This window comes from Astyanax mexicanus, unplaced genomic scaffold (assembly GCF_023375975.1).
Source record: "Astyanax mexicanus isolate ESR-SI-001 unplaced genomic scaffold, AstMex3_surface scaffold_34, whole genome shotgun sequence".
Taxonomy (NCBI): domain Eukaryota; kingdom Metazoa; phylum Chordata; class Actinopteri; order Characiformes; family Acestrorhamphidae; genus Astyanax; species Astyanax mexicanus.
In genome coordinates, this window is record NW_026040044.1 from 229849 (window position 1) to 252402 (window position 22554).

The 22554-nt window shown below is 37.5% G+C and overlaps 1 protein-coding gene across 12 annotated transcripts in view; it reads left to right on the forward strand.

Moving 5' to 3' along the window:
* LOC125790017 (gastrula zinc finger protein XlCGF26.1-like) overlaps positions 1-22554 on the forward strand; it is a 76453-nt gene that overhangs the window by 37691 nt on the left and 16208 nt on the right. For 3 of the 12 annotated variants that reach the window (XM_049473108.1, XM_049473109.1, XM_049473107.1), the window contains exon 3: positions 20197-20974. In XM_049473108.1, the coding sequence (XP_049329065.1) occupies positions 20197-20233 (37 nt within the window). In that variant the 3' untranslated portion in view covers positions 20234-20974. Of the gene's footprint in view, positions 1-3117; positions 4913-5984; positions 6062-8163; positions 8998-16979; positions 18775-20196; positions 20975-22554 lie in introns of those variants that run through there. The other 9 variants (XM_049473102.1, XM_049473104.1, XR_007429982.1 and 6 more) reach the window with 8 other exon arrangements.

Consider the following 22554-nt stretch of genomic DNA (forward strand, 5'->3'; position numbering starts at 1 on the left):
CAATTTAAAAAAAGGATAAATCTTGTCTTGCTACTTATGTTACTATTAAATGTTCTTGACTGGGATATAAAACTTATAATAAAACATTAATGTTACATAAGTTATTAATAACTTTAAGGTAAATAGTAATATTGATGATTAATTAATACTAAGTCATACACTCAGAGTTGTTTTACCATTTGCTTTAAACGTGTGACAGATAATATTTTGGGCTAGTTTAATCTTCGGAAGGGTGGGTTTTAGACTTTGGGTTTGGGTTGGATATATTTTGTTGGACCTGGCAACCCTGCTCCGTTCTCTCCTTGACTCCTCCAGTCTGCGCTGATGGCCGAAGGGAGAGGTATGTAGAGAAAGTTGTGCCAAGTAAAACCCAGATAATTTGGTAGTAATGAAGAGAAAAGTTTTGTTCCAGTATAATTAGATTTTATTGGCGTTAGAATTTTAAATGCATGTTGTGTTGTGCTGTAGTTGTAAAGGGGTATTTATGTCGAGGGGAGGGGGCTTAGGGCTGGGGGCGAATCCAGGTCCAGAAAGTAAAAATCCATCCCAGGGTGTGCTGAGGTTGTGCTGCTTAAAAATATCATTATTTGAGATGTAAATGCTTCCAGAATTTGTAAATCTTGATGGAATTGATCTTGTTTTGATAAAAAAAATAATTACCCAGTGCCTCTTTTATTATTTACTTATTATTTATGTACAGAATTCAAATAAAAAGTATAAGGATTTTGATGATAGTTTATTACATGGATTATTATTACTGTGACAGAATACATCAACAGCACCAGGCGGATTTATTTTTCTGGATATTCCCACTTTATCTAAATTCTGTTTGTGGTCTGGCAGTTTCTAATCTGTTTCTCTAAAAACTAATGGGTTTATTCAAATATTTTGGAAGCACTAGAAGCAAATAGTAATAGTAATTAAATAGTAAAAACTGACGAATCAGTGCCAGCAATGGCATCGTGAGAATGACCGCAGACCCCAGAGTGTAGCTAGCTAGTTAGCTTAGCTAGGTTAGCTGAATAAGACTAATAGCAGATAAGGCCAAAGTCTGAGAAATCACCATTTTGTGCAGCTGTGTGAGAAAAAACATACAAGTTATTGGGTTTTATTGTGTAACTTTATTACCAAATCAAGTTAAATAGGACCCGTGATGGAGTCTGAGCCTGAGGTAACTAGCGTTACATTATCTAGCTAGTTAGCTTAGCTAGCTCAGTTAGCTCAACGTTAGTTAACTATATTTTATTATTATTAAGAAACCAAGTTAATAGGACCTGTGGTGGATCCTGAGCCTGAGGTAACTGAACCAGCTTAATGCTAGCTCGGTTAGCAGGACGAGGCAAAAGTCTAATAAACCACCTTTTTGTGCAACTGTGTGAGGGAAAACAGACAATCTTTTGGGTTTTATTGTGTAACTTTGATATATAAAGTTATGTATAAGACAATATTTGAATATAATCAGACAATTTAGATTATAACTGATTATTTTAAGTTTATGGTAACCCTATATATCTATATGTGTGTGTGTATATATATATATATATATATATAGAGAGAGAGAGAGATATATATAGATATATATATATAGAGATATATATAGATATATATATATAGATAGAGAGAGAGAGAGAGAAATATACAGGAAACAGGAAAGCCCAGCGGTGCATTGTCCACACATTCTTCGGACATGGTATAGCTGAACTGTTCATGCAAAACAGGAAACACAACTTTAGGATTCGCAGGGATCTGTAGATTCAGGACCCTCAGCTAATGGGAAAAACAGTAAATGTACTCACATATACATTTGTTTAGGATTGTTTAGGCAAATGTTAAGGTGTCTTCATACTGGGAGGAGTCGAGGAGAATACAGTTCTTTTAATACGACTGTAAAATGTAAGAGATTCAGAGACTCTGGAAGCTGAGCGGTCTGCGAATCGTGAGGCTTCAGGGTAGGCTCTCCAGGAGCCTCCTGTTAATAAACTTGTTTTGTTTTAATAGAATCTACAACTCCTAGTGAACCTTCATAAAACACAGTATATGGATAATTGTTTTGGTGTGTATGCAACAATTACTACCAAATCAAGTTAAATAGGCCCTGTGTATGTGTCTGAGGTAACTAGCGTTACGCTAGCTAGCTAGTTAGCTTAGCTAGGTTAAGTTAAAAAGCCTGTACCTGTTGTTTGGCTAAGCGTGAGGAATAATTCAAGTTAAAAGTATGTAAAAGTATATAGTTATGCTTTAAAGTATATAATAGTTATTTTTGCTTTGTCGTTTGGATGAAAATTAATGGTGTTTAGTTAATAAAGCTTCTGTATATGATATTGATGGGGGGTATTATGGTGAGTGTTTGGAGAGGATTGTGTTAACTAAAAATCTGGTCTCTGTAAAATGTTTTTTTACAGAAGTGGCAATAAATTAAAGTTTAAATATCAATAATCATGGAATAAATATTTTACTTTTCTACTTGGAATATTTATTTTACTTTTAATTTATTCAAATGTAACGTGCATCCTTATTTAACTATTCAACCTAATTTAGATGTTGTAAATACGTCTTCAAACAAATGGAACATAGTTTGAACAAACAGCATGGACATTTTTTGTTGTTGTAAAAATAACGGGCACGAGTCATACTGATGTCTTTTTAAGGTTTTTTGAAGTGTCTTGAGCTAGTGTCCATTTCTAGTTACACTCAAACAAGTTAGCTCGCACAACAATACTGTGTACAACTCAAAATACACAAGATTACACAAATATATATTTTTAGTTTTAGACCCTTTAGACTATGTGTTAGCTATGGCTGTTGTAAGTTAGTTCGCATCACATGACTCTTTACATTCCACCACAAAACATCAAAGTACTTATTTTTTAAAACAAAATATTTTAGATTTGTATATTTTTACTCTTATTTTTAAACCTGTTCATACTGGTTTTTAGCACTTTTTAATAACCAAATAAAATGACAATTAATTTTTAATGATAAATAAAACAATAAAAACACCTTAATCAACATGTTACTCAGACAGGTACAGCTCCCTTCAATAACCTTACATAATTTTTGTAGACAAAAATAACCCAACTAAATGACTGACTGAGTTTTCCCCTGTTTCTCCTGCAGAAAGAAAGGACCTCCTGCTTCGTGTCTTCTCCTGCTTTGGGTAGTCATCTTGCAACAAGGTTCAAGAATTTACTTAAACAGATGCATAAACATCTCCATTAGGAATTCCTCCCACTGTGCAAAAAAAAGAGTGTAATTTAAACATGGTGTCTAAAAGCTCCGGTTCTCAGAAAACAACCCCTGCTTCCACTGGTAATGAAACAACTAACAGGACGAAACAAAAGAGTCAAGTGAAAAAGAAGGAATCACATCAGTGCCCTGAATGCGGGAAGAATTTAACTACAAAGAATGGTCTCAGAATACACCGGCGGATTCACACTGGAGAGAAACCGTATCAGTGCTCTGATTGTGGTAAACGTTTTAAAGAACAGTATGGCCTTCAAATACACAAGCGCCTTCACACTGGAGAGAAACCGTATCAGTGCTCAGACTGCGGGAAGAGGTTCAATAGCAAGGGTAGTCTAAACATACACGAGCGCGTTCACACTGGAGAGAAACCATATAAGTGCTCAGAGTGTGGAAAGTGTTTTACAGTACAGAGCAGTCTGGATGAACACCAGTACGTTCACACTGGAGTGAAACCGTATCAGTGCCTAAAGTGTGACAAGAGCTTTTCTAGACAAAATAATCTTGTAGATCATGAGCGTATTCACACTGGAGAGAAACCGTTTGAGTGCACAGAGTGTGGGAAGAGCTTTACTTTAAAAAGACATCTTAAAGAACACATGAGAATTCACACAGGAGATAAACCGTATCAGTGTTCAGAGTGCAAGAAGAGCTTTGCTAGGCTAAGCAGTCTCCAAACACATCAGCTCATTCACACAGGAAAGAAAACGTATCAGTGTTCAGAGTGCAAGAAGAGCTTCGCTAGGCTAAGCAGTCTCCAAATACATCAGCGCATTCACACTGGAGAGAAACCGTATCAATGCTCAGTGTGTGGACAGAGTTTTAGGGCACATAGTAATCTAATATCACACCGAAGTACTCACACACAGTTGAGACCTCACGAGTGCTCGGATTGTGGGAAATATTTTAAAGAAGTGCGAGCTCTTAAAAAACACAAGCGCATTCACACTGGAGAGAAACCGTTTAACTGCACGTTGTGCGGAAAGAGTTTTACCACGCATTCTCATCTGATATCACACAAGCTCATTCACACTGGTGAGAAACCGTTTCAGTGCTCGCTGTGCGAGAAGGCTTTTTCTAACAGCAGAGCTCTTACAATACACAAACGTATTCACACTGGGGAGAAGCCGTATCACTGCTCACATTGTGACAAGAGTTTTTTGAGGCGGCGTAGTCTACAATCTCACCAGTACATTCATAAAGAAATCAAACCGCATCAGTGCACACAGTGTGAAAAGAGTTTTGTAAGAAAGCGTTGTCTCCAAAGACACCAGCACTCGCACACTGGAGAGAGGCCTTATCACTGCACGGAGTGCGAGAAGACGTTTACTGCAGAGTTTCTCCTTGTACTGCACCAGAAGCGCATTCACGCCAAAGAGAAAAAATATCACTGCGAAGAGTGCGCCAAGAGTTTTACGAATAAGAAGATTTTCAAAAACCACCAGCGCCTTCATATCAAAGAGAAGAAGTATCGGTGCTCGGAGTGTGGGAAGAGCTGTACAAATGTGAAGGATCTCCAAAAACACCAGAGCCTTCATGCCAGAGAAAAAAGAATGCATCGGTGCTCAGAGTGTGGAGAGAGTTTTACAGTTAAGAGGAATCTTCTAAAACACCAGCGCCTTCATTCTGCCGCAGAGAGCCAGGAAAGTTCATCACCATCAAACGAGAGGTAAGAACATTATTTTTAAAGTCTGGGACAATACATTTTAAATGGTGCATCAATTTACTCATTATTTCATTTTAAAGGTGAAGACTTTGGGTGTAGTTAAACATGATAAAGAGTACTAACCTTTGTTGAATACCTCACCTCCGCTTTCCTTCAGCTTTCTCAGATCCAGTAATTTTGTGCTTTTTGCCAACACTTTGTACAGTGGCCGCACCGGGGCATGTTTTGCCCCAGCAAATCGCTTTTTACACCGTTATCCAGTCTCAATGTAGCTCCACACCCCCTTGGTAGAATCCAGAGAGCCCTGACATTTAAATTGAGGCATTAAGAACTTTTAAAAGTGCACAAGAAGCTTATTAAAAACCACTGTTTACATCTTATAACGCTTCTTTGGAGCTCCGGGCGCCACCATCACTGTACTGATAATGTCATAGACATATTTATACATAGACTCTGCAATGCCTATATATAGAGTCTGTATACACACATGTATACACACACAGACTCTATGTATAGGCTATGCAGAGTCTATGTATAAATATGTCTATGACATTATCAGTACAAAGATGGCAACGTCCAAAGATTTACCTGCACTATGAGATATAAACAGTGGTTTTTGTTTTTGTGTTTTTTGACATGCATTCCTCCATTTAGCCAAAAAGTTTTGGGACACTTTCGGCCAAGCACAGTTTCACTATTTAGCCAGATAGTTTTGAACTCCTGGACGTCTTTTCAATTCACTGTTTCAGCCGAAGGTATTTGGACTCCTAAGCTGAAGCAAACGTTTTTGGACTCAGCCCTATTAGACAAACATATTTACAACCCATCATCTAGTAACACCTTAGCAGCCTCCATGCAACACCCTAACATCTGAAACTTGAGCTGCAGGCGTAGTCACAGTTTCTGCAGGAAATGCACAGTCTAGATCTGGAGTGTAGTTCTATTGCATTCCAATAAAATGAAGCTTTTGTATATTTGTATGATAAGCATGTCGCCTCTATTGATTGATTGATTAATTGATTGGAAGTTTGTTTGGCTGTTTGGAGAGATAACTGTTGATCTGTGTTTTTGATAGTTCTGCAGAGGAGTGGGACGAAGACAGATCTGACTAAAGGACAGATTCTAGAAACTGCCAATCCGAGCTCTGCAGTGGTGAGTTGGTTTCAGCCGTTTGGATCACTGCTAGACCCAGCACTATAACCTTTTGTTTTTCTGACAATACATATTTTTTTCGGGGCTAAAATTTTTTCATCATTACTCCAACTACAATTACTAAGAAATAAAACCACTGTCTCCCGTTAAAACAAACTGCCAGACGTTTTTATTGAATATTAAAGCTCTGGGCAACCAGAAATTCTTTCGCTAACGCTTGTCTGTCTGTCTGTCTCTCTCTTTCGCTAACGCCACCTGTCTTTCTTTCTTTCTTTCGCTATCGTCTGTCTGTCTGTCTCTCTTTCGCTAACACCATCTGTCTGTCTGTCTTTCTTTCGCTAACGTCGTCTGTCTGTCTTTCTTTCTTTCGCTAACGTTGTCTGTCTGTCTGTCTCTATATCTCTCTCTTTCGCTTGCTCCATCTGTCTCTCTTGTTTTTTCCTTTCACTCGCTCCATATTTCTCCATGTCTCTCTTATTCGCACGCAGCATCTGTCTGTCTGTCTATCTCTCTCTTTTTCTTGCACTGTCTGTGTGTCTTTCTCTTCGGCTCGCATCGTCTGTCTGTCCGTCACTGTTTCTCTCTTTCGCTAACATCGTCTGTCTGTATCTTTGTCTCTCTCTTTCGCTGTCACCATCTGTCTGTCTGTCTGTCTCTCTCTTTCGCTTGCAGCTTCTGTTGTCGCGTCTAATACAGCATATGGGGTTGTTTTCCCTGAAGGAAAGCCGGGGCTCTCTACAACTCGCGTTCTACTAAGTTCGCTAAGCATACAATTTACAGTTAAGTTAAGTTAAATCAGTGAATAAAAGATAGACGAGAATCAAGCTTTTAAAAGAAAAGAGAAGACAGGTTTCAGGTGTGTGTGTGTGCATGTGTGCGTGAGTTCACGTACAGATTTATTATAAACAGAGTGGACAGTTTTGACGTGGGCAGCAGGCCAAGATACTGACACTTTCCCCGGGTGAGCGAGCCGAGTGTGTTAGCCTCCCTATAGATTAGGACAGATAACGCCGGTGCAAAGATTAACCTGCCCCCGGTCTCTGCCTCGGCTACTCGTGTTTTTTTTAAAAAGGCGATCTTGACCAAATTTGGACACTGAAACCGAAGGGAGTTATATAACAAAATAAATGTATTTCAGCCCACCTGACTGTCCAGCCCATTTTCAACTGTATAAAACTGTGTCTTTGTCTGGTATCATCAGAAGACTTTGGGGATCCAAATAAACTTGAATATTGAAACTATCTACTATTTAACATACAGTTTAAATATCTATAAGGTTACTTGTTTGGCTCCGACGCTGTCTGTCTCTCTCATTCGCTTGCAACATCTGTATCTCTCTCTTTCTCTTTTGTTCATGCCATTTCTCTTTCTCTCTCTCTCTCTCTCTCTCTCTCTCTCTCTCTCTCTGAGATATTATAATACAGTAAAAATGATCTAGTCTGCCTGACCTAAACTACACAATTATTACTGTCCCTCACAATAATACAGGGAAATTCCAGCATTAAAAAAATAAATCATGATTTTTAATTCATTTTAAGTGACCCACTAATATATTTTAATTTTAACAATCTAATGCTGATATTTTTTAAAAAGAACTCAAACCCTGAAATGCATCCAGTAAAATGCTTAAGAAAACATATGTGTAGACATGTTTAGTAAAACAATAACATTGTTATAAGAAAGTTCCTTTGTTATTATGAAAGGTTATTATTGCAGAAAGGTGTTCTCTTTATTCAAAGCACGGTCCAACCTTAGGGCGCTCAGCAGCTCCCAGCTCCCCCAACTCCACCCTGCTCAACTCCAACACCAACTGACTGACTGTGTCTCACACACCGTCTAAATAGTGTTTATCCATGGGGGATGTGTACCCAAAAACAGACTCAGAAGCAAAAACTGAAGCAGAAGCAAACAAGAGATTTCAGAAGGGGGGGGGGGGGGGGGGGGGGGTCCTAAAGGGTGGGTTGGGTAATTGACCTCGTAAATTGGGGAGAAAATTCCATTTTAAGTCCTTGTGGATAAAGTGATCAGCTGAATGCTATAAATGTATATTTTTGAGATAATTCTGTTAATTCTCTACTTTTGTTTTTGTGCTTTTTATACAGCCTGGTCCTTTTCACAGCAACAGGGAAGAAAATGATAAAAGAGGAAAAACATCCTGAGAAAGATCTCCAAATACCTCTCACTCGTAAATATTCTTTAGTTTTTTTTGTTTGTTTTGTATTCCAGTAGTGAAGGAACGAAAAATAATGAATGGTTTTATAACTATGATTATATATTTTTATGCGTTTTCTTTATATTTACTCTTTTTTTCCACACTGAAGGTTTTATTGTATTCAGTGTAATATTTACTTACTGATTTTGGATCAGTACATGTCAGAGACTGTAAAAAAAAAGATGGACGCCGTGTCTCCGTTCCCAGTCATTCAATGAAAATGAAGCTAAAATCTTCCTCCATGTTGGCGATCCTGACACCGATTCTGCGCAGTAGAGACCAGAGGAGGGAGAAAGACTGTGGAGAGACCGCCTACTCATTTAAATAACCCCGCCCCTGAGGGCTGCCTCGAGGTCACAGGCTGCAGGGCGGAGCGGAGCTGACGGTCTGTTATTGGCACCGCCCATAACCAGCCCTTTTTCAATAACCACACCTTTTTTAAATAGAGCTGAATAACGTTTTAAAAAACAAATTCTGTGTGGATATAAAAATTTAACAATATAAGTATATATAGAATATATTAGAAAAAAACGTGGTTGAAAGTTCTGTTTTGCCATTGAAACCTATGGGGATGGGTGGAGTTTCACAGCTTTCTGAAACCAAACAGCAGGGGGCGCCTGACCTGTGGTGGCTTCACTTTTGAGAGACGATGCTCTGTCCAGCTATATACAATCTATGATACATGTCTATAATGATATATAAAGGTACTTTTATATTTACCCTATATATTTACCTGTTGTATTTATCTTCTATGCATTTTTGTCACACTTACCTGTGATATTTACCTGTTGTACGTACCTGTAAATCTATACGTAGTCCTGAAAGGTGGAGCTAGCTCTGTGATTGGCTGAATGAATCAGGTAAATCCTGGAAGAGACAGTATATGAATTAGAGAATGTTCGCACTGAATTGATGTAAACAGGTATAGTTTTTACTTTTTCTCTTGTTTTATTTTTGCAACTCTCTTTTTGAGATTCACATTCTTATTTTTGTAATTGAATCTCTTTATACATTTTACAACTACAGACACAGGGCAAATCAACAGGTACATTTTAAGTTTTTAAGAATATTTATAAACATATCCATAGAGTCAGATTTGACAAGAAACTAAAATATAATAATAGTTAATAAATAAATAAGTAAATCAGATAAATCAGGAGTAGGAGTGTGCCATATCGTACCGTACACAATAATATCACCAACATTATTTTATATGGTGAACGATATTACAGCCTGAAATATGATGCTATATCACCCACCCCTAATTATCACATAAGGGTTCTACTTTTTTACTGTTTTTATCACACTGTTCTCATTTTCCATTATATATCTACTAGATACAGATTATATCTGTACTTTATCATTTATTTGACTTTAATGGATATATGGAGATATTTGGAGTGTAGTATTATTAGTATTAGTAATATTCTGGGTCATTGACTTCTGTTACAAATCTGATAAAATTCATGTATTATCTCAGGGCTGTGCCATATCATATCATATTGTATGCAATAATAAAATTTTATATATATATATATATATATATATATATATATATATATATATATATATATTCAACTTTAAACTATGTGTAATTTGTCCATTTACCAACATTTGCAACATTAAATTGGCAAATAGAGGCAGGTTTAAACTCTTCATCCAGTCCAGGTGGAGGTGCTGGCTCCAGTATAAAATGAGAAGCACTAAAATAACTGAAATTACCAAGTAGAAGTACAGGTTACACTAAGCAAATCAGAATTTAAAACAATAATAAAAAAATCTGGTAAGATGAATGGGATAAGGAGACAAAAGGCAGGTATTTATATAGTAAACAACAGTAATAACAGTCAGGAAATTCAGTTCACTAATACAGCAGGAGGAAACCTGGTTCACCAGGATAAGGATAATCCAACTGGACTGAATAGTGGTTTACACACTATAGGAAAACATGAGACCGGAATGTGCCTATACTGTACTGAGACTGAAACCGTAAAGCATGTATTTAATACACGTAGGCATTACTCTAACAAGAGAGAACATCTTGAGAGGGTAACAAAAAACTCTGTAACTTAGAAAAAAATAGTTTAGGTGGTACAGAGCCTACAGTCAAAGCAGTCATAAAATTTACAAAAGATACACAAACTGCAAGAAGACTTTAGATTTTTTTTAATATAAATATATATTTTTATATCATATCTCACACAATTTAATCACACTTCAGTCCAGTAGATGGCGGTAATGCACTAAGATTGCAAGCTGCCAAAAAACAACCCAGGGTCAGTAGTTCCGATATCGATACCGTTACTTTTGAATATTTTAAGCTTCATAGATCCAAAGGATCCAAAAGATCTAGGATAAAATTTCGCCAAATAATGGAACAGTAACAAAAACAAAGTTTGCCTTCACGTTAGGGAAGTAAATATTTTTTGAGATAGAAAAGGAGCAGCCACAATACAAAAATAAAACAAAAATTCTCCCCTCACTAGACATCTTTTCTAGTTCTTTGTTTCTTTTTTCAAATAGAATTGTTCTTAAGAAAAAGAATTAAAAAAAATAAGTCATTTTCTTCCTTTCAGTGCAATTCTATTTTTCCTAAATACATAGAGTGTAAAAATATATATATATAAATATTCAGGTTGTCGCTCTCCATACCTGTTGGCTGATTGGCTGGCTCCGCTGAGCCACGTGACACACGTGCAACAACAAAAGACCAGAGGGGGAGGGGGGGAGAGAAAAAGCAAGCTTGAGTATCGATCTTTTTACACAAGTATTGCTTAATACCAATAACAGCGTTGGTATCGATATATTTGGATCGACCCGCCCACCTCTAGTCCTTATAGAGAAACAGGAGCTGATCTGCTGAAGGTAAAGAACTCTTCTACACTTTTACTCACTGTTTACTCTCACTTTACTCCTCACTCTCTCTCTGATGGAGGAGAAACTCTGTAAATGTAAATTGGATCTTGTTCAGACTGAGCTGTAAGAGGTTAAGTTTAGATTGTATTTTAACTTTATCTACACTTTAATATCTTTAATTATTTAACTCGCATCCCAGATAGCAGAAGTGTGTTGATTCACTTCTTATGCATTAAAACAGCGTTGATCTCTGACCTCAGAATTGACTCTTGATTTATCAATCAGGAATAATTATAGGAATAGTTAGATAATTAGTTTGATAATCATTGTGGCTGTAAGCGTACACATACAGGGTGTATTCGTGTGGTATAGAGTAAGGAGTGGTATATAAAGAGATAAATATATACTTTGAATGCGAAAGGTTTTAATGGTTGAGTTTTTTTTTTCTTGAATTCCAAAATAATACATACAGGAACATATATAAAACTAAGCAACAATATATTTTGTGGTGCTTTATGTTCCAGTTCATTAAAATCAGTTTTAATCATATAGCGCTTTTTAAACCTGATGTTGAAGTAAAGCAGCTGAAGTGTAAAACACTGCTTCGTCCCATATTCCAGACGTTTTTACTTGGGGGTAAATTTGGTTGGTCCGTGATTACCTTATTTAGACGTTGAAAATTGGGCTCTGCAGCTCAGTTAAAAAAATTAAAATATGTGTTTGCTTGTGTGCATAAATGTTGATAAAATACTGTAGGTATGAATGGATGGAAGTTATAGATGGATGTAGAAGTTTTGTTTTTAAGATGTTAAGTGAAGCCAGATCTCAACGTGTTTTTGTTTCATAATGTTAATTGCCTGTCAGAGTGTGTTTATGATGGCAATGGTTCTCGGACCGGTTCAGAACTACAGATCACAGGCGAACTGCAGTCTGAACGCTTTTCTAGATAGGAACAATACTCCATTTGTTCACTGTGCTTTAATGAGTACGAGCAGTGAAATTACAATAACCAAACATGTTATGAACGTGTCCCTGAATGCTGTGAGGAATAGCCTCAACATGAGCTCTACTTCCTGTATAACTGTGTCACCATATATAGTGCTGTAGTGCAACATTCTCTATTTTCCACTGCAGGGCTAGGTTGCCAGGTCGAACAAAATACAGCGCAAACTCAGTCTAAAACCCTCCCTTCAGAAGCTTAAACTAGACCAATAAATATCTGTCTGTCTCACGTTTGAAGCAAATCGCAAAACAACTATGAGTACACGACTAAGTAGAGTAAGGTATTTATTATGAGTATTTCTATTAATCATAAAGTCATTAATAATATTGTAAAATGTTTTTTTATTATTTACTTTATAACAGTTTTATATTCCAGTCAGGAACATTTAATAGTAACATAATTAGCAAAAAAAAAACTTTTTCTTACACTTTTCTGTTCTTGCCCCTCCTGAACTCTCCTCTCCCCTTTAACATTTTTATTAATTACCTTGTGATTTCTTGTTTCTGGTTACGTTGAGATCTCTCTCTCTCTCTCTCTCTCTCTCTCTCTCTCTCTCTCTCTCTCTCTCTCTCCTATTCATGCTGCCAAAAATAAAACTGAAATGAAAACACTAAAATGAAAAAGCAAATACCTTTTGCACTTTCTTTTTTTTAACCGGAAATCACAAGACAATAAAAAACATTGAAGAGGAGAATGAGTAAGGAAAAATCTTGTCTTGCTACTTATGTTACTATTAAATGTTCTTGACTGGGATATAAAACTTATAATAAAACATTAATGTTACATAAGTTATTAATAACTTTAAGGTAAATAGTAATATTTATGATTAATTAATACTAAGTCATACACTCAGAGTTGTTTTACCATTTGCTTTAAACGTGTGACAGATGTATATTTTGGGCTAGTTTAATCTTCGGAAGGGTGGGTTTTAGACTTTGGGTTTGGGTTGGATATATTTTGTTGGACCTGGCAACCCTGCTCCGTTCTCTCCTTGACTCCTCCAGTCTGCGCTGATGGCCGAAGGGGGAGGTATGTAGAGAAAGTTGTGCCAAGTAAAACCCAGATAATTTGGTAGTAATGAAGAGAAAAGTTTTGTTCCAGTATAATTAGATTTTATTGGCGTTAGAATTTTAAATGCATGTTGTGTTGTGCTGTAGTTGTAAAGGGGTATTTATGTCGAGGGTAGGGGGGCTTAGGGCTGGGGGCGAACCCAGGTCCAGAAAGTAAAAATCCATCCCAGGGTGTGCTGAGGTTGTTCTGCTCAAAAATATCATTATTTGAGATGTAAATGCTTCCAGAATTTGTAAATCTTGATGGAATTGATCATGTTTTGATAAAAAAATAATTACCCAGCGCCTCTTTTATTTTTTACTTATTATTTATGTACAGAATTCAAATTAAAAAGTATAAGGATTTTGATGATAGTTTATTACATGGATTATTATTACTGTGACAGAATACATCAGCAGCACCAGGCGGATTTATTTTTCTGGATATTCCCACTTTATCTAAATTCTGTTTGTGGTCTGGCAGTTTCTAATCTGTTTCTCTAAAAACTAATGGGTTTATTCAAATATTTTGGAAGCACTAGAAGCAAATAGTAATAGTAATTAAATAGTAAAAAAAATAGTAATTTTTAATGTTTTTTTTTTAATGACGAATCAGTGCCAACAATGGCATCGTGAGAATGACCGCAGACCCCAGAGAGTAGCTAGCTAGTTAGCTTAGCTAGGTTAGCTGAATAAGACTAATAGCAGATAAGGCCAAAGTCTGAGAAATCACCATTTTGTGCAGCTGTGTGAGAAAAAACATACAAGTTATTGGGTTTTATTGTGTAACTTTATATTTTATATTTATAAATAGGACCCGTGATGGAGTTTGAGCCTGAGGTAACTAGCGTTACGCTAGCTAGCTAGTTAGCTTGGCTAGCTATTTAGCTTAGCTCGGTTAGCAAGACGAGGCTATGGTCAGATACAGCAAAAGTCTGATAAACCACCTTTTTGTGCAACTGTGTGAGGAAAACGGACAGTTTATTGGGTTTTATTGTGTAACTGTATTTCCAAATCAAGTTAAATAGGACCCTTTTTGAGTCTGAGCCTGAGGTAACTAGCGTTACGCTAGCTAGCTAGTTAGCTTAGCTAGCTAGTTAGCTTAGCTCAGACTTCATCAAGGGTCCTATTAAACTTGTTTAGGTAATAAAGTTACAGAGGCAAATCTGATAAAACGCCACTTTGTGTAACTGTGAGGGAAAAAAAGACAATTTATTGGGTTTTATTGTGTAACTTTATATTATTTTAAAACAAGCTTAAATAGCACCTGTGATGGAGTCTGTGCCTGAGGTAACTAGCATTAGGTAAGCTAACTAGCTAGTTAGCTTAGCTCGGTTAGCAGGACGAGGCTATGGCCAGATAAGTAAGTTACCTAAGTATGGTCTGATAAACCACCTTTTTGTTCAACTGTGTGAGGAAAACGGACAATTTAGTGGGTTTTATTGTGTAACTTTATTATCAAATCAAGCTTAAATAGCACCTGTGATGGAGTCTGTGCCTGAGGTAACTAGCATTAGGTAAGCTAACTAGCTAGTTAGCTTAGCTAGCTAGCTAGTTAGCTTAGCTCGGTTAGCAGGACGAGGCTATGGCCAGATAAGTACCTAAGTATGGTCTGATAAACCACCTTTTTGTTCAACTGTGTGAGGAAAACGGACAATTTAGTGGGTTTTCTTGTGTAACTTTATTACCAAATCAAGTTAAATAGGACACTTGATTGAGTCTGAGCCTGAGGTAACTAGCGTTACATTATCTAGCTAGTTAGCTTAGCTAGCTCAGTTAGCTCAACGTTAGTTAACTATATTTTATTATTATTAAGAAACCAAGTTAATAGGACCTGTGGTGGATCCTGAGCCTGAGGTAACTGAACCAGCTTAATGCTAGCTCGGTTAGCAGGACTAGGCAAACGTCTAATAAACCACCTTTTTGTGCAACTGTGTGAGGGAAAACAGACAATCTTTTGGGTTTTATTGTGTAACTTTGATATATAAAGTTATGTATAAGACAATATTTGAATATAATCAGACAATTTAGATTATAACTGATTATTTTAAGTTTATGGTAACCCTATATATCTATATGTGTGTGTGTATGTATATATATATATATATATATATATATATATATATATATATATATATATATATATATATATATATATATATATATATAGAGAGAGAGAGAGAGAGAGAGAGAGAGAGAGATATATATATATATAGATATATATATAGAGATATATATAGATATATATATATAGATAGAGAGAGAGAGAGAGAGAGAGAGAGAGAGAGAGACAGAGAGAGAGAGAGAGAGAAATATACAGGAAACAGGAAAGCCCAGCGGTGCATTGTCCACACATTCTTCGGACATGGTATAGCTGAACTGTTCATGCAAAACAGGAAACACAACTTTAGAATTCGCAGGGATCTGTAGATTCAGAACCCTCAGCTAATGGGAAAAACAGGAAATGTACTCACATATACATTTGTTTAGGATTGTTTAGGCAAATGTTAAGGTGTCTTCATACTGGGAGGAGTCGAGGAGAATAGAGTTCTTTTAATACGACTGTAAAATGTAAGAGATTCAGAGACTGTCTCTAGAAGCTGAGCGGTCTGCGAATCGTGAGGCTTCAGGGTAGGCTCTCCAGGAGCCTTCTGTTAATAAACTTGCTTTGTTTTAATAGAATCTACAACTCCTAGTGAACCTTCATAAAACACAGTATATGGATAATTGTTTTGGTGTGTATGCAACAATTACTACCAAATCAAGTTAAATAGGCCCTGTGTATGTGTCTGAGGTAACTAGCGTTACGCTAGCTAGCTAGTTAGCTTAGCTAGGTTAAGTTAAAAAGCCTGTACCCGTTGTTTGGCTAAGCGTGAGGAATAATTCAAGTTAAAAGTATGTAAAAGTATATAGTTATGCTTTGAAGTATATCATAGTTATTTTTGCTTTGTCGTTTGGATGAAAATTAATGGTGTTTAGTTAATAAAGCTTCTGTATATGATATTGATGGGGGGTATTATGGTGAGATTTTGGAGAGGATTGTGTTAACTAAAAATCTGGTCTCTGTAAAATGTTTTTATACAGAAGTGGCAATAAATTAAAGTTTAAATATCAATAAACATGGAATAAATATTTAACTTTTCTACTTGGAATATTTATTTTACTTTTAATTTATTCAAATGTAACGTGCATCCTTATTTATCTATTCAACCTAATTTAGATGTTGTAAATACGTCTTCAAACAAATGGAACATAGTTTGAACAAACAGCATGGACATTTTTTTGTTGTTGTAAAAATAATGGGCACGAGTCATATTGACGTCTTTTTAAGGTTTTTTGAAGTGTCTTGAGCTAGAGTCCATTTCTAGGTACACTCAAACAAGTTAGCTCGCACAACAATACTGTGTACAACTCAAAATACACAAGATTACACAAATATATATTTTTAGTTTTAGACCTTTTTGACTATGTGTTAGCTATGGCTGTTGTAAGTTAGTTCGCATCACATGACTCTTTACATTCCACCACAAAACATCAAAGTACTTATTTTTTAAAACAAAATATTTTAGATTTGTATATTTTTACTCATTTTTAAACCTGTTCATACTGGTTTTTAGCACTTTTTAATAACCAAATAAAATGACAATTAATTTTTAATGATAAATAAAACAATAAAAACACCTTAATCAACATGTTACTCAGACAGGTACAGCTCCATTCAATAACCTTACATAATTTTTGTAGACAAAAATAACACAACTAAATGACTGACTGAGTTTTCCCCTGTTTCTCCTGCAGAAAGAAAGGACCTCCTGCTTCGTGTCTTCTCCTGCTTTGGGTAGTCATCTTGCAACAAGGTTCAAGAATTTACTTAAACAGATGCATAAACATCTCCATTAGGAATTCCTCCCACTGTGCAAAAAAAGGAGTGTAATTTAAACATGGTGTCTAAAAGCTCCGGTTCTCAGAAAACAACCCCTGCTTCCACTGGTAATGGAACAACTAACAGGACGAAACAAACGAGTCAAGTGAAAAAGAAGGAATCACATCAGTGCCCTGAATGCGGGAAGAATTTAACTACAAAGACTGGTCTCAGAATACACCGGCGGATTCACACTGGAGAGAAACCGTATCAGTGCTCTGAGTGCGGTATAAGTTTTAAAGCACAGAGTTGCCTTCAAGTACACAAGCGCCTTCACACTGGAGAGAAACCGTATCAGTGCTCAGACTGCGGGAAGAGGTTCAATAGCAAGGGTAGTCTAAACATACACGAGCGCGTTCACACTGGAGAGAAACCATATAAGTGCTCAGAGTGTGGAAAGTGTTTTACAGTACAGAGCAGTCTGGATGAACACCAGTACGTTCACACTGGAGTGAAACCGTATCCGTGCCTAAAGTGTGACAAGAGCTTTCCTAGACTAAGTAGTCTTTTAGATCACGAGCGTATTCACACTGGAGAGAAACCGTTTCAGTGCACAGAGTGTGGGAAGAGCTTTACTGTAAAATGCCATCTTAAACAACACATGAGAATTCACACAGGAGAGAAACCGTATCAGTGTTCAGAGTGCAAGAAGAGCTTTGCTAGGCAAAGCAGTCTCCAAACACATCAGCTCATTCACACAGGAAAGAAACCGTATCAGTGTTCAGAGTGCAAGAAGAGCTTCGCTAGGCTACGCAGTCTCCAAACACATCAGCGCATTCACACTGGAGAGAAACCGTATCAATGCTCAGTGTGTGGACAGAGTTTTAGGGCACACAGTAATCTAATATCACACCGAAGTACTCACACACAGTTGAGACCTCACGAGTGCTCGGATTGTGGGAAATATTTTAAAGAAGTGCGAGCTCTTAAAAAACACAAGCGCATTCACACTGGAGAGAAACCGTTTAACTGCACGTTGTGCGGAAAGAGTTTTACCACGCATTCTCATCTGATATCACACAAGCTCATTCACACTGGTGAGAAACCGTTTCAGTGCTCGCTGTGCGAGAAGGCTTTTTCTAACAGCAGAGCTCTTACAATACACAAACGTATTCACACTGGGGAGAAGCCGTATCACTGCTCACATTGTGACAAGAGTTTTTTGAGGCGGCGTAGTCTACAATCTCACCAGTACATTCATAAAGAAATCAAACCGCATCAGTGCACACAGTGTGAAAAGAGTTTTGTAAGAAAGCGTTGTCTCCAAAGACACCAGCACTCGCACACTGGAGAGAGGCCTTATCACTGCACGGAGTGCGAGAAGACGTTTACTGCAGAGTTTCTCCTTGTACTGCACCAGAAGCGCATTCACGCCAAAGAGAAAAAATATCACTGCGAAGAGTGCGCCAAGAGTTTTACGAATAAGAAGATTTTCAAAAACCACCAGCGCCTTCATATCAAAGAGAAGAAGTATCGGTGCTCGGAGTGTGGGAAGAGCTGTACAAATGTGAAGGATCTCCAAAAACACCAGAGCCTTCATGCCAGAGAAAAAAGAATGCATCGGTGCTCAGAGTGTGGAGAGAGTTTTACAGTTAAGAGGAATCTTCTAAAACACCAGCGCCTTCATTCTGCCGCAGAGAGCCAGGAAAGTTCATCACCATCAAACGAGAGGTAAGAACATCATTTTTAAAGCCTGGGACAATATATGTTAAATGGTGCATCAATTTACTCATTATTTCATTTTTTGAAAGACTTTGGGTGTAGTTGATGTTGATATGGGAAATGTAACCAATTCACCTATCACCATTATAATAATCATTATAATCATTCCATTATGAGAAATGTAATCATTTTATGCATGTTCATTTCACTGAAATGTAATCATTGTCATTTATATTACTCACTATGGTAATTCACTTATATTACTCAGTTTGCTGTGAAAGAGTGATTCAAAAATGCAACAGTGCGTACGTGCTGACTAGCAGGAAAATGTTCTCTGATAGCGCTTTTATGTAAACATGTGGACATGGACGGAAAGAGGTTACCTTGACATTTAGACGAGAAAGCAACTTTGCTTGGGAATAGAAGGGAGTTTTTCTGTCTTGGAATAGAAGGGAGTTTTGATGGATACAACTGCAGGCGGAAGTCCTATGTCCATATTTGGTACATGTCTTTAGATTAGGCCGAGCGGGGATAAATAACACACTCTGGGAAGCTGTTGGTCCCAGAGCACTTTCAGAGCGTGATGATTTCATGAACTGATTGTACTTTCACCATTTGCTTTAATAAAAACTTGTTACTCATTTGACAAGACTCAGAGCTTAATGTTTGTTCTTATTAATTGTCACAGGTATTTCCACCACAATGTGTAGTTGTAACGTGATAAAAGTACTTTGTTGAAAAGCCCATATCTGCTCTTTATCAGCTTTCTCAGATCCAGTAATTTTGTACTTTTTGCGAACATTTGGTCTTTGTACAGCGGCCGTACCGGGGCATGATTTGCCCCAATAAATCGTTTTTTAATACCGTTATCCAGGCTCAAAGTAGCTCCACACCTCCTTGGTAGAATCCAGAGAGCCCTGACATTTAAATTGAGGCATTAAGAACTTTAAACATGTACAAGAAGCTTACTAAAAACACTGTTTAAATCCCATAATGACATTACAAAACGTTTTGGGACACTATCAGGGCCAAGCACAGTTCCACCATTTAGCCAAATAGTTTTGAACTCCTGGACGTCTTTTCAATTCACTGTTTCAGCCGAAGGTATTTGGACTCCTAAGCTGAAGCAAATGTTTTAGGACTCAGCCCTATTAGACAAACATATATTTACAATCCATCATCTAGTAACACCTTAGCAGCCTTCATGCAACACCCTAACATCTGAAACCTGAGCTGCAGGCGTAGTCACAGTTTCTGCAGGAAATGCACAGTCTAGATATGGAGTGTAGTTTTAATGCATTCCAATAAAATTAAGCTTTTGTATATTTGTATGATTAGCATGTCGCCTAGATCGATTGATTGATTGATTGATGGGACGTTTGTTTGGCTGTTTGGAGAGATAACTGTTGATGATCTTTATGTTTTTGATAGTTCTGCAGAGGAGTGGGACGAAGACAGTTCGGACTAAAGGACAGAATGTAGAAACTGCCAATCTGAGCTCTGCAGTGGTGAGTTGCTTTCACTGGTTTCATTGCCATGGATCACTGCTAGACCAGTCACATTTTTTTTTCTGAAAATACATATTTTTTCTCCTGAAACTTTACTTCTAATAATTACTACAACTACAATTACTAAGAAATAAAACCACTGTCTCCAGTTAAAAGAGAAACTGGCACACGTTTTTATTGAATATTAAAGCTCTGGGCAACCAGACATTCTGCTCTTCGCACAACAAAGGCACACACACAGTGCTTTTCCACCGACGTGGTTCTGGTTCGTGAACCTAATTTTGAACCGGTTCGCCGTGTTTCCATCAACAACAGTAGGTTCCGGAACCAAGAACTTTCGTTCCCAGCGGAAACCAAAGAATACTAAATTCCTCAGTGGGAAAACTCTGTTCTCCAGAGTTTCAGGATAAACTTCTAGGGAGAACTAGGAAGGAGAAACTCTACGGTGAACTAGCGGAGGGTTTATCTCGGGCAGGATACGTTCACACTAAAGAGCTGAAGGTGATATAAGTCTTCTAATAAGTCTGAATGGAACGGGTTCAAGAACCAGAGTTCTTTTGGTGGAAAAGAGCTAACAGACTTTCAGTTCTGGAATCGCCCATTGCATTCTGGGTACAGGGACAGAATGTTTTCATTTTTCAGGGAAATTAAAAATGAAGAGCGGAAGATACGTAACACTCATACTCTCTCTCTCTCTCGCTCTCTCTCTCTCGCTCGCACCATCTGTCTGTCTCTCTTATTCGCTCGCACCATCTGTCTGTCTCTCTTCTTTTTTTTCTTTTCCCACTTGCACCAAATTTCTGTCTGTATCTTTGTCTCTCTTTTTCGCTCGCACCATCTGTCTGTAACTTTCGCTAACGTTGTCTGTCTATCTGTCTGTCTCTTTCTTTTGCTTGCACTGTTTGTCTGTCTGTCTCTTGTTGTATTTTTCACGGAACAGTCTGCCAAGTTATCTTACACTGGACTGGAACTCTGTGTAAATTGCTCTCTTGAATCAAATACTACTGGACCGTACTAACTAAGTACATGGACCTTTTTCTTGTTTTTATTTTTCTTTTTGAACTATTGTTGAGTGAATGACTTTCATTGTGTGATAGACCTACTGATACCTTATACTATTTCTGTGTGATCATTGTGTATGTTTTTGTCCAAATTCCACCTGATGATTCCCTGCAGAGCGTTCCATATTTCAACCCTCCCATATCCACTCTCTCCTTTTTTCAAAGATTTGCCTTTGTATTTGGTTGACGCAGACTTTACTACTGCCCATACATTTATAGCCCATTCATCTAGCCAAGCTGGACCAACGGGTATTATAGACATTGGTTTAGAAATATACACTGATTTTGTTCCATTTCTGAAATCAACTCTACTGATTAACCCAGAGCACCTTCTAGTTGCAGAGATAGTTAAACCAACCTTTACCACCACCATTGTATGGTACTTCGCCACTCCTGGTGATACAGCATCCTTAAGTCGAAGACAATACTTTCGTTCGTTTGTAACAGAAAAATCCTCACTGTTAACCTACTGCTGTCATTGGACTGCATCGTAAAGATGAGACTCATACAAATCAGGACTAAGAGTCTTGACATTTGGAAATCATAAGGACCATCTTTTACTTGGGTTCACAGTTGTCCTGGCAGTCTTTATTACCTCTGCGTTAGGTGCCTTAGCCATATCTATGATATGTAGCGGATACCAAATCTGTTCGCATGGCACGATGACCAGCTCTTACACTGACACTTCACAAGTTGTCTTTAAACGCTCACTTGATGCGAACAAGTACAAACGATCCATTGTCCATCAGACTTGGTCTGAATCGGGCAATCGCTCGTGCGAACGGTACTGTCCTTATGTTGACCCAACGATTTGTATGACATCGACATCCAACCTGTTCTCATCATTCTCTTACGCAAATATTTACTTTGAATGGACACTATATCGCCAATCTGATTACAAAACAATTAGGAAACGTTGCATGGCGTCACCTGAGAATATCTGTGACCAACCTGCTAACTGTTTCAATTCTGCCCGCCTTAAAAGACGCCCATCCAAGCTTCTGCGTTGTAGCATAGCCTTATTAATGTCCTACTTTCTTACCACTAATCCTTCGACACGAGCTCGATACACCTACTTCCAAGTTGAATATCGATCAATGAACTCCGTAGCGTTCCTAATTGACACAAAAGGTACATTCTCCGTGAAGGCTTACCCAATTGGTACTAACTGCTCACATCAGGCACAATATACCTTGAATGCATTCTGTGAGCCTCTACTC